Source organism: Bombus vancouverensis, chromosome 5, assembly GCF_051014615.1.
Source record: "Bombus vancouverensis nearcticus chromosome 5, iyBomVanc1_principal, whole genome shotgun sequence".
Classification (NCBI taxonomy): domain Eukaryota; kingdom Metazoa; phylum Arthropoda; class Insecta; order Hymenoptera; family Apidae; genus Bombus; species Bombus vancouverensis.
Genome location: NC_134915.1, coordinates 16,626,131 through 16,638,710, shown reverse-complemented (window position 1 = coordinate 16,638,710; position 12,580 = coordinate 16,626,131). Strand labels below are relative to the sequence as shown.

Genomic DNA, 12,580 nt, shown 5'->3' with positions numbered 1-12,580 from the left:
GTTATTGCTGAATGAAAATTGACTTCTAGCTTGATTTAATAATTATCAATTTTTATAAAAGAAAAAAATGAATGTGCTGATCTATTCGCATAAATTACACGTTTAAAATGCTTGCGACTTGTACATACACAATATACAGGACTGCTATAGAAAGTCATACAAGTAGACCATAATATTGTCCACTAGAAATGTTTTTAATATTTATGTGCAATGTAGAAAAATATATAAGAGTGATACGTTACATTAAATGTATGTTATATCGTATATTAATTGTAATACTATCAGAATATAAGTAAGTACATGATACGTATAAGAATTTTTATAAAGAATCGTTTGTTGTTGGCTGCAATTTCGTCAGAATTTTTTACCTTGTAAAAATACACGAAGAAAAATAGGTATATAGGTACTCGGAGAAACGTGTTTTAACAGAAACTTACGAATAAGCTTTTCGAATTAAACGTAATTGAATAAAATAGCTATATATACGCTCGTTCTAAAGACATTAATGTATAAGAGCTGAGACTAAAAATCGAGTCTCTTACGTTCGATCGAAATATATAACATTTCCAGTCGACAATGGTTACCGTTTGTCTCTATACGATGTAACAAAGTCATTCGTAAACCTATTTATCTGGTGATTTATAGCTTACTCTAATACTCTGTGCAACAGATTGAGCAATTTTGAAGTACACGTTGTAAATTGCGACTGGACAAATGCGTTTCGTTGGTTTCGCCTTGATCGATTACAACTGCACTTATCAGAATTAGTGGCAAAAGGTAACTATCGATACACTCGTACGGAATTGTCTGGCAATACGTTAACATTATTGTACGCTGTCGTCACAAGATTTATAACTAAGAGAGGGAAAAGAATGATATTAAATATATATCATACGTAAAAACAAAACGTCCTCGATTAATACACGATCTACAACTTCTGTACACTTCCTGAGTTTCATTAGAGTTACGTTAATATTATTAGCGAATTTGTACAAGTAGACGAGTAACGAGTATCAATGTTGTCTCTTTTCCTATGATCTGTCATCTATGTAAAACGGACAAAACTTCGTTAAACGATATATTTTTGTACGAAGAGAATTATAACTCGTTTCGAAACCGACCTCTTAATCTTGATATTAAAACGTTATCGCGCGATAGAAATTTCGTCTAATTAACGCGATTAATTAACGCGACGTTGATTTTTCATTTATTCGACAAATTCTCTTTCTATTATACAAAGATCGTAGAGCTTGGAGATACGACTGACTAATAACTTAATTCGCGTCGAGATTAGGTGGCACCGCTGCGCTTTGTATCGTACTGATGGTCATCTGATTAGGCCATTTCTTCTCATCCTCGTTTTTTCCATTTTGTGACTGCGGAGTTACCTTCGTCACGTCCAACGACCCTTTGTCTTTGTTCTTGAAGAAAATCGCGGCAGCTGCTCCGCTCACGCAAGCGCCGCTTATTATCGTCAGCCACTTCATGAACCTATTTGACACGAACACGTAAATTATTAAACTCGTTACAATCGAAACACGATTAAAACGCCATTACAACAATCCCACGCTTTCTTTTTTTAATCGTCCATGATCCTGCGTCGTATCGTTAATATCGTTTGCATGCTGATTACCGGCATACTCTGTGCAATTTCCAGTTAAATCTGAACACTTTGCGGACTGCAGACGCGAATTCGCGTCTTACGTACTTTATGCGCTATCCTACAAAAATTGCAACTACTGTTAAATAAAACAGTAAAGAGAAGAAAAGCAATGGATGCTATAATGGAAACGTTGTGAATGTGTTTTTACGTTACACACTTGGATAGTACGAAAACGTTGTCAATATGTTAGATATAATATCAACCAGGAAAGTTCGTTCTGTTTTTAAGGAATTTAACGAAACGATAAATTTTGCTCGGCCACCTCTCCATCGAGTAAATTGTTTTCAAGCGTATCACGCTGAAAAACGTTACCAGAAGTATCTTTAAACGTGCTCGTTGATTTTTGATAAAATATTACGCTCGTTGAATGCCGCTCTGGAAGCGTTCCGATTTTTGAGGAATTTCACGAAACGATAAATTTTGCTCGGTCACCTCTCCATCGGCCAAATTGTTTTCAAACGTATCACGCTGAAAAACGTTACCAGAAATATCTTTAAACGTGCTCGTTGATTTTTAATAAAATATTACACTTGTGAACGATGTTCTGATTAATCTATATAACTCGTACTAAATGATCGTATTATGAATTATAAACGGTTTGTCACTTACTTTGCACTTTCCTAAAACTCTCGTCGAAAGTTACTCACCCGATTATGCTTATCATCTTGAACACCATCTTCAGCTTCGCCAGAAACTCACCGCCGAGCTCTATTCCCTCCTCGACCCAGAAGAATGGAAATAAGCACTCTGGGAAGTTCTTCATTAACTTGAATTTTTCAACCTTGTTAAGGAACATATTGAACTGTAGCCTCTTGCGTGCAATTAAAGGAGTGGCTGTCATTGGTTCGAAGTCCATGTTAATGCCGTGCTTTTCCTGCAAAAGGAAACAGTGTAAGAAACGTAATACTTATTTTCTTTTTCTTTATCTTTACATACAGTCGCTCGCGAAAGTATTCGTACACTTCTGAAAATCCGTTAAGAATATCTGACGCGCGTTGTAAAGAAGATTTTGAAACTTCATCGACACTGTAACGATAGTCGACCATCGCGCAAATTTCGGCAAAGTTTCAGACGAATCTGAAAATGCACGCAGAAGCCACGATATTTCCTGGACAGTTGCCCATATAGCTAGTTAACTATATAGCTATAAAACTACTTGCAGAAGTATTTTAACGATCGATTGTCGGCTAGCTCCGGTGTATAACAAATTTAATCGTTTTTGTCTCGATAATGGAAGACGCGAAACACGCAAGTTCGTAGCGCTTTTTACGTGCAACCTGTTCATTCGATAAATAACAAAAGAAGACTCGTTTGAAGATCGTAGAGTAGTACAGTAAATCGTACAGAGAGTATAACGCGACCTCGACGCAATACAATTTTTGTTCGACACATTTTTTCCTAACATTCGTGTTTTTCCAGACATTCCAGCGTTTCGAGTTAAACCGGGCGGCACGTTGTACGCTCAGCGATATCGGTAACCAGCGTAGGTCAAAATTAATTAGAGATAAGGATTTTTAAAACGAAAATACGTCCACGCTGTCGCTCGTCGAGGATAACGAGAGTAAGAATTACAAATACGTGCTTCGTCGGGATGAAGTCCATCGACCATTTCCAGATATTTTTCCTCCGACCCAAGCAAATGTGGTAGAGAAGCGATAAGTGGCACGCCTACACACTTGGTCAAGTCCATAAGGTTTTTCGTTAGACAATTATCTGGCGCGGGACAAAAACACTTTTCCTCGGGATTTGTGCTCATATCACCCAAATCAGCCTTGTAGTGGTAAGTGTTGATGCCTGTAAAACGAATTTTCCATTTAGTAATAATAATCGAAAGAAGCGTTTCTGTGCTAATCTACGCGAAAATCTTCGAAACCAGGTGTCCACGATTTTACTCTATGTACTCGACTTGCTTCGTCTCACGTGGATTCGCCGCGTTGTCGATCACACTACAATTGTCGAGACACCTTGTGTTACACGCGGCACACGAAATACTCAAAATAAGACGCATAACGATTTTTCTGTTCGGCTCTTAGCCTTTTTCTTTACAAATTTTCCATAGAAACGTACTTGCACGAACATTCGCAGTCTCCTTGCAACTGCACTGCGAGCTTTTACGAATGTTAAGCAACGTGCAAAAGTACAGCGTGGCGTTTGTTACGACTAGCGTTTATAAGAAATTTGGAGGTTAATGCGTGCAATGAAATAACCGTACGTTTTTCATCTATGCCTACGTGGAACACATCCAAGTTATAGTTACTCGTTACAATATTTAATACGCGAAACAACTCTTTCTTTTTTACTTACATTCCACCCTTTTAATTCATAGTCGTAAACATAGGAATTTGAATAAAGATCCGCGGTCTATCTGCAGCTACTTTTATTTCTCAAGGAATTCACCTGCGACTTTGGTCTTGTGGTCGAACCGAGCCGACAAACTTCTACAAATATCCGGTGAGTACGACACGATATCGTCCTGTTCCGTGAGCAACGGCGCGAAGATGGTGGAATCCGTGCCATTGAACTCGTTGCAATGGTCCTCGGTCCAAATGTCCAACTCTGGCTTTCCATTCACCTCGGTCACTTTTCCGACGTCTTTCCAGTACTTCACTCCCCGTAACACTCGTATACGGTCAGGAAGAACTGTACCGTTTTTCTAAAAAAAAAAAGAAAGGTCGATCACAGTGTTATAGACTGATGAAACAGTAACAGGATACCAAACATCCTGCAGGCTACAGACAATAGCCACAATAGTGTCCGAAAGCCAGGAGACAGCATCATATCTAGAGTCAGAATTTCTCAGCTTACTTGCGAAAGCTTACGAAGCAACGCAACTGACGCAACTGAGCAAGGTACTTTAGTACTAAATAGCAAATTACTGCTTAAATAATGAGAAAGATCGTCGGCGACAAAAAGCAGATTAATAGGCTATCGGTCGGTAAGCATCGGCGACAAAAAGGTGATTAATAGACTATCGGTCGATAAAGTGTTAAGAGTAGAGACGAACGCGTAATAACGAGATAGGCCGCAACCTCGTACACGTTATACGTATGTGTACGTACTGGGCCAAACAGGGAGAACAGGTAGCGTCCGGGCCCATCGGGTAACAAAGCGTCTTCCTTTTCTTTCAAAACGTTGCAGATTGCGCTCGAAGCGAAGTCCTTCCCCGTGCAGTCCAGAGGCACACCATCGAACAGTATCTCCCTTGCTTTTGCTCTTACGAATACAGAACTTGGTTTCTTGAAGATATTGTCCACAGCCTTATCTGCGGATGCGAATTACGAACATTCGTACAATGATGTTTAGTAGAAGATCGAAGAGCGTTCGTAGAAAACACCGTGTAAGTGAGAAGAAACAAATTTTCCAGGAGAAAAAGAAACCTTACGCGGATGCAATGTAGTCTAGGTTCGTGAGAAAGAGGAGCGCGTATCGTCTCTTTGCTGTTATTTGCGAAGAAAATTCAATGTTCCTTTCGGTTGGACAGATGGTGTGTAGACAAAAGTCAGGAAACGATCGAGCAATTATTTATCGATGTTTATAGTTAATGTTGTTATTTCTGTATTTAGAGGTAGGATCATAATAGCTATTATTTTATTCTTTGGATAAATCTATCACACCCTTCTGAGCCACCTGAAAAACCTTTATCGCACTTTCTTACATGGACTAGGGATAAAAACAAAACACCTTAAATCTATCGATTAAATCTATCGATTGTGTCTAGAACTATTTTCTAGTTACTATTTATTGTAACTAGCGCGTCTGCATATGGCGAGCGTAAACTCACGTTGTCATTTTCAACGGTTAATTTAGGAAAGGAAATTGCACTTAGATTCTACACCACGGTGTTCTCATTGCAACGTGGAGAACATTCTTCGACGAGTGATGGAATTTTTCAATTTTGACGCTTACGGTGTCTTCTACGACCGCCCTGGACGATGTATGTTAATGTTTCTTGTTTAATACGATCATGGCAATTGCAACGCTCACAGCAATTGTACTAGGTCGTCCGAAAATTTCTTTCGTTTTATGAGGAAATGATAGATGCACAACGTTTTTCCTTTTATATCATTTTATCGAATTATGTCGAATTATGTATTCAATAGAACAAGCGATATTTAGTATATTATACTAAATACAATAAACTACAACTGGATATCACAAACTTATAAAAGGAAAGGAACCTAATACGATACTCGTCACGAGTATTTCGTGGTAAGAGATCGAAATATATATCGAGCAACGATTAGAGATACAAAAACATATATTCTCTTAGAAAAATATTCTGCTTGCACCTGGACCTGTAGCTTTCGCTACAATTTTTCGCGAACGCTTCAATTTTGCAACCCTATGCCGGAGAAGCGTGCGTGGAAAGCTTCGCGCGAAAGACATCTGCGGAAAAGTATACAAGCAAACGAAAAGAATGGAGTACACGAGGCGTTAGGCGAATAGATTGATCCGTTCGTTCAAGGAGAAGGTAAGTAACTTATCGTTAGCCATAAGTAAAACGTTTCTCGCGACCCTCTTTCGCTTTTAAATCATCGCGTCGTTTCATTCTTGTGTATTTCTAGCTAAGGCCAAGCCGACCTTTACTTTTGGATCGAAACGAACGAACGTTCGATTTAATGCACGAGACGGAATTTTAAAGACGCCGCTTCCCGTAACAAACGGATCCCCACGCGTTTTCACGCTTTTTATTTACGCGCTACATGTGTTGCTTTTTGCCCGAAAGCTTTTGGACATTTCGCTGGCGCCGTAACGACGCTCAACTATCGCGATTATATCGTGCCAGTAAATTAGAAATATATAAAATACAATTTTTAAAGAGTATGCAAATTTCTCACGGATGATACGAATATTCGAACGAGCGATCGTTTGATTTGTTTGCTTGATTTGTTTGTTATAATAAATAATTCGATGGAACCGTTTTTAACGTGGTATTTGTTATAGGCTGAGGATGATCGTTGTTATTTGCTTACTATGAAAACCGAAAACGATCCGATTCGCCTCGACCTACTCTACGTATATTGACAATATGGTGGATCGTGCGCTGGATCTTCAACGGTTAAGAAAGATATGATCAACACTTACTGAGAATTCCAATTGCAGCTGGTTGTTGTTCAAGAGTAAGTTTGACCATGCTGAGAATAAGAACATGAGGAAAGACCAGCTCCTCCTCGCCGGTCAATGGGCTGCTCAACGACGGATTGTAAAACCAAGTTGCTTTCAAGTTGTACTCTAAACTGTCGTCTTCTTCTCGATCGACCATATTTACTTTGTGTTTATATTCGCTGAGGAAGAGACACATTTTCTAATTCGCTGTATTCGGATAAAATTGACCGTATACGCGTGCCATACTCGCGACGATAAATGTACTCGAACGAATGTCGATTAAATTAACACTAGAACTAGCGATAGTTAACACGAAGCTATTTCTACGAAAACCAGTGAAAATGACTGGTCTTTAAAAAAACACGTAATAATAGAATATTTTTATATTTATCGATTTATTACTTTCTCACAGAAAGAATTCCACGTTACGTAGTACTTTTTTGGTATTATTAATCCATCCGGGATCCCTAAACGAGAGTTGACACGTTTATAAAATTGTAGAACCGGTCATTTCGACTACTGTGGTATTTCTAGTATTAGCATGTAGCGATCTAGCGATGGATCCGCAATTTTCCTGATAACCGATATCATCGTATCGAACGATACGCGGTGAAAATTTGAAAAACGCGTGGCAAGTTGTACGAAACGAGGAACCTGGTTAATTGGGGTTCGATAAACAGATCGCTGGATCCTTTTACGCTTTGACGAGTACCAGTGATTTTCACTGGCATTGGTACAAGTAGCCTCGATACAAAATTATTTTCAGTTTGAATACATAAAAAGGAAAATAAAATTCATTATATTATTCTTTTAGTCATCGTTGCGGAAGTGATTACATCATCGCGGGGAAAAATATAACACGAAGTAGGAATTTTATAATAAAATTGTAAAACCATTCGATTTGACTACTGTGCTAGTTCTAGTGTTAATCGACGATTTGTGACAACCAGCAATGTGAGCAAATTCGATACGTACAGTCGGGAACAAACATAAGTAAACAGTCAGCTTGTGGATTTGTATTTATTTGTTATATGTCGTCCTATGGGTCGCTCGGAAGATTCGTTCAGATTTTTAAGGAAATTCGGTCGACGCGAAACATCGTATGGAAAAGTTCTTCGCCGAAAAACCTGAGAAGTTCTGGAAGCATGGGATACTCGACTCGTTGCGTGAAAGATGAGAAAACGTTGAAACGAATCCCGCCATACACAATTCGATAAACGTGTGTCGAATCGGAGCGTAAATCGGAACGATCTTTCCAAGCGACCCATAGGACGATATATAACAAATAAAACTTGAGAATGTAACAGTACCGATTCCATTATTGTCGTTGTCCAACTTTTCTCAACGACTGTACGTTCTTATAGACCCGAATCGCATCCAATAGCCAAGATTCGCTTTGTAAATTTCGTTAAGTTTCTAACATCGAAGATACGACGATTCTCGTTCGCGAGTTAATTAAATAATACGACTACTTGTATCAACTCGCGAGCCTCCACTTACAGCTACGTACTTGGAATTTCGAGCAAATCGTAGACCCACGTTAATACACGCTAAGAGATAATACGCGAAGATAGAAATAGATTGCGGAGTTCTATGTGGCTGAAACGATCCTCGACATACTCACTCGTAGAAAAATGGTCCTACTTCTTCGAGGATTGGCTTCTCGCCTGCTGTAATTTCTGTAGGATTCGTCACGTTGAAAAGGTAGATCTTGAAGTCCAATGGAACAGGAAAGGTGGACCATAACTCGCGCATCTCGGTATTAGGTTTCAACGTTACTTGCTGTCGATCATTTTGTTAATTAATGTCACGTACGAACGAAATACTGCCAATTTCTATACGTTCGATGAAAAACTATGTAAGCACACGTGTGTGTAAACTACCACTGATGTACAGAGTGTATCGCGACGTGCGAGACTCGCTTCACGAGCGGACAGAAGGCACGCGATACGATGAGAAAATGCCTTCTGTCCGACCTTCTTTAAAAATTGTAGCCGTTTTCGCGTCTCGATAACCCGCGACTGTTTGCTTTGCCTTTGCGGAAGCTGCTCGTCGAAGTGGCTATCCGCGTTATTCTACGCTGGAATTTTTGAACATCGCCAAATTCTTCGACGAGCTTCGAAACACCGAATTGACTGCGATTTTGAAACATCGTCGTATAGGAGGTGGCACGTTCGTGTGAACTTTCTTCGTCGTATTTCTGCCTCCTGTTCGGGTGTTACGATGCACGTGTTACGATATATTTTGTACAAACTGCGGATGACTCATTTTGTCGTGGAGATTAGTATCTTTAAAGTCAGCCTTCACAGACGTTACATCGGAACACACGTTTTATAAAATACCTGTCTTCGCGTTACGTTTACCATATTTCCTAAATATCTCTGAAATTTCGTTCCTTGAGGAGATAGGAAATTCGTTTGCCGGTTGTATGTACTTCTGTTGCAAAGAAGAAAAATCCCCATAATAAATATACATACACGTACGTATAACATCCTGGGACCTCTGTAGAATTGCTCGAGGGATATTTCAAAAAATTGAGAAATACGACTAACTCGAATTCACAAAGTCTTCAACCTGCGTCACCGCCAGTGATCCGCGACCCGTCGTTCACGTACAGAACAAAGTGGAAACTTAGTCATTCGATATAATGTTTCGCGTTATCCAATTAAACGACGGATAGACAATTATTACCCGCGGACATAACGTTTTATCACGATTCTTGGCGTGCTACCGTCATGTCATTGACGTTCGTGTGCTACTTTATTCCACGTTGCTTCGCCGAAACTCCTCGTTACTCGGAACAGAAGAGAAATCAGACGGAGAATATTCGTTCTATCGTTTCCCATTTATTCCTCCATGCAGAATCGCCGCTGATTTGTAGCGTATAAAAATACCGGGACACTCTGTATATCGATGTAACAAACAGCAACATGTAACATTATACGATAATACGATAAACGTATAATATTAATATGTCTATCGTTAACGTTATTATTATGTTCCATTGTATCGTATTGTATTGTAATTCTTTATCCTATCGAGGCTATTGCGTCTGTTACAATCTTTTCTCGATGAACTAGAAAAGTTGGTGAAAAAGTTTATTGAAATAATTGTTACAGCACCTTACAGTTTATTTGTCCTTTTTATAAAGCACATTTTTTCTTCAAACCCGTCAAAATGTTTAATTTCGTGCTATTTTCTGCCTTTTTTTTTTAGTTCATCGAGAAGAAAAATATATGATAATTTAATCCTCTTTTGGTTTTTTGTTCCAGTCAAGAATCACGAGGTGGATCTTTCCCACCGATTGAAAACTGCAGCCCATGAAATAGGCTTGGAAAACTGTTCTAACTTCTTTTTCTACTTAAAAAAAAATCTTTTTGTATTCGTTGAGTATATATGAAACCATACCTCGAAATTCAATAACTTTCTCTTAAAAAAAAAAAAAAAAAAATAGCAAAAAGATGCTGCTTTGGAACATTCCAATTCAGGACAATCCCTTAATTTATTGTTTCAAGATGAAAATCTTAATTTCTCATTTGTCTAAATACCGCTATATCCTGGTATAACGCGTTAACGACATTGTACAGATCGGTATGTACATTGACGTTTAATGGGGGAAAAAATTGCAGGAACAACAGTAACGAGAGCCGTGGCAACTGTGACGTGGAAACAACGATACACGCACAACGTGGACAAATTATGTAAAGTTAAAAAAATACAGGATCGGGGCTAACGAAAAGAAACAAAGGGCAACGACAATTATTCCGAGTGAGATGCGGCTTTGTTCTTGAAACGGCGATGGCAGGTAAAAACTGGACGTGTAATGGTAACGGTGTGTGCGAACACGTACTTCATAGATAACGTTCGTTCATCGATTGTAATTTCCAACAGAGATAAAAGGGAAGAAAACCGTCATTTAATGTGTACGCGACGAGGGATCATCCGGCAACGTGAAACAATACCAAAGTGTGTTAAAATACGCGTGCAACCGGTGTGTAATTAGTATGATTTACATTATATTGCATATACACTGTATTTACACTATACACCTCGTTGGTAAGTATTGGCTTGGCAAGTAAGTGATTGCGGATTTTGCCAATAGGCGGTATGGAGAAAATCCGCAATCACTTACTTGCCAAGCCAATAATTACAACGCTTACGAGAACTTAAGTACGTCCTTAGGAAATTAGAAGAATCTTGGACTGTAAATTTTGCTTCCTACAGGTGCGTGAATAATCGGCAGATTGCCAGAGATGCTTGGCCACTACTCACGTTTTTGATCTTCCACTTCAAGAAGGGTGGGAAAACGATCGCACAGAACACAACTCCAAAGGCGAACAGAGAGCCACCGATGATTCCCAGTTTCTTCGGCTTTATCATAGTAACACGCTGCAACAATCACGGTTAGCCATATAAGTCGAGTTTGTCGATGAAACCCTATGGCGATAAGTCGGCCGATGTACGTGGATTAACGTCAATAACGGAAACACAAAATGTAGGCAAAATACAGCGAAACAATAACTATGACGCGTAAGCGAGTAATAAGTTTCCGTTCGAACCTTCGATATACCATAAATATAAACTGAGAAACTTTGCGAACTCGAGCATGAATAGTTTATATATAGTTGCTATACCACGGCAGAAGCGAAAACACTTGTTCTTCGATCGGCGCTGGTGAAAATGAAGATGAAGAACAGAAAATGACGAAGGAAACGAAGGAAGAAAATTAAGCGATAAATGCGACAAAGGCGACGAAGAAACGAGAACCTGATGTTCGTCAGAACGCGGGAAAGTGAGTAAAAGCGACGAAGGAGAAGAGATCTAGCGTTTCTCGACGCGTGGATCGATCATCTTTGTCGAATAACCATAGGAAACAATAAATAAGTAAATGGCAAGGTGATCTTCGTTTCGTAGAGATCGAACTATAGAAAAAGAAGAGAAAAAAGTGACAAAGAAACGCGTGGATTTCGATCGATAGAAAGAAGAATATAAATAAAATACCAACAAAAAAAAAAGAAAAAGAGAGAAGTTAATGTATTTTTATCGAATGTCGAAGAAACGCGATCTCAAAGACCGATAAAAATTCTAAAAACCCGGTTATTCGATGAAGTTGTGGAAACCTTGTGTCCGGTCGGAGCACGCAGCGTTTCGTGAAGCTTTCGTCCGGTCGTTAAAAACGAAAGTAGACCCAAAAGCGACGAGTACCAGGTAACCTTAACGCCTCGACGAAAGACACGAGCGGCAAAATCATGCGCGAGAGGCTTCAGACGCATTCCTTTGAAAATCTTCGAAAAATCCTCGTCTATCTACTTCGAGCGTCGAACGAATATCGCGAATTTCTATGTATTTTCCAATCTAACGATAGCAAGATTGCTTCGTTATCATCGAACGAACCATCTAACTACGTCTTCTTTCCAACGTTATAAGTATTTTTTTTTTTTTTTTTAGAAACATTCTTCTCCTTTCAGTACGATACTTTTGATTTAAATAGCGTCCTTTAAAAGTAATCCTTTCAGGTTCCTTTCCTTTTCGACGAATCCTTCGTGGATTTAAGTATTATCACTGTTCGACACGACGACGACGACGAGAGCTTCTCGAGCTTATTCGCACACCTTGTAATGGCCGAGCTAGTGGATACGATGTCGACTGGCCGATCGAGAAGAGTACGAGAGGTCGACCGGCTTCCTCGTCCTGTGCCGTTGATCTTCGAGTGTTCGCGTGAACTGACGGTTTCGAGCTTCGTCGTCGAACGACGGCGACACCGGCAAAACGCCCACTCCTGCGTCACCACGTACAACCGATTTTCGCGCT

The 12,580-nt window shown here is 39.4% G+C and overlaps 1 protein-coding gene and 1 long non-coding RNA gene across 3 annotated transcripts; one reads left to right on the top strand and one right to left on the bottom strand.

Moving 5' to 3' along the window:
* Positions 1–173: 173 nt before the first annotated feature.
* Positions 174–12,514, bottom strand: LOC117158442 (sensory neuron membrane protein 1). Of its 2 annotated transcripts, none has more exons than XM_033337324.2 (9): positions 12,382–12,514; positions 11,042–11,158; positions 8,394–8,551; positions 6,749–6,948; positions 4,723–4,925; positions 4,061–4,316; positions 3,246–3,457; positions 2,311–2,537; positions 174–1,491 (listed from the first exon to the last, which is right to left on the bottom strand). In XM_033337324.2, exons 2-9 carry the CDS (start codon positions 11,147–11,149, stop codon positions 1,275–1,277), a joined length of 1,581 nt encoding a protein of 526 aa, XP_033193215.1. In that variant the 5' UTR covers positions 11,150–11,158; positions 12,382–12,514; the 3' UTR covers positions 174–1,274. The 2 variants fall into 2 exon arrangements, with proteins under 2 accessions (XP_033193215.1, XP_033193214.2); XM_033337323.2 differs by lacking the exon at positions 12,382–12,514 and adding an exon at positions 11,890–12,354.
* Positions 10,199–12,403, top strand: LOC143302653 (uncharacterized). The gene is made up of 4 exons (XR_013058314.1): positions 10,199–10,574; positions 10,661–10,760; positions 10,994–11,561; positions 12,286–12,403. It is a non-coding gene; the product is annotated as an uncharacterized LOC143302653 (long non-coding RNA).
* Positions 12,515–12,580: the final 66 nt, after the last annotated feature.

Bases quoted from the DNA above. Each gene is read 5' to 3' on its own strand.
- LOC117158442 (XM_033337323.2), bottom strand. From the start codon at position 12,042: ATGCGTCTGAAGCCTCTCGCGCATGATTTTGCCGCTCGTGTCTTTCGT. The intron at 6,949-8,393 runs GTGAGTATGTCG...TCTCTTCCTCAG, and splicing joins GTAGGACCATTTTTCTACGA to CGAATATAAACACAAAGTAA. The intron at 3,458-4,060 runs GTGAATTCCTTG...TTCGTTTTACAG, and splicing joins CCACAAGACCAAAGTCGCAG to GCATCAACACTTACCACTAC.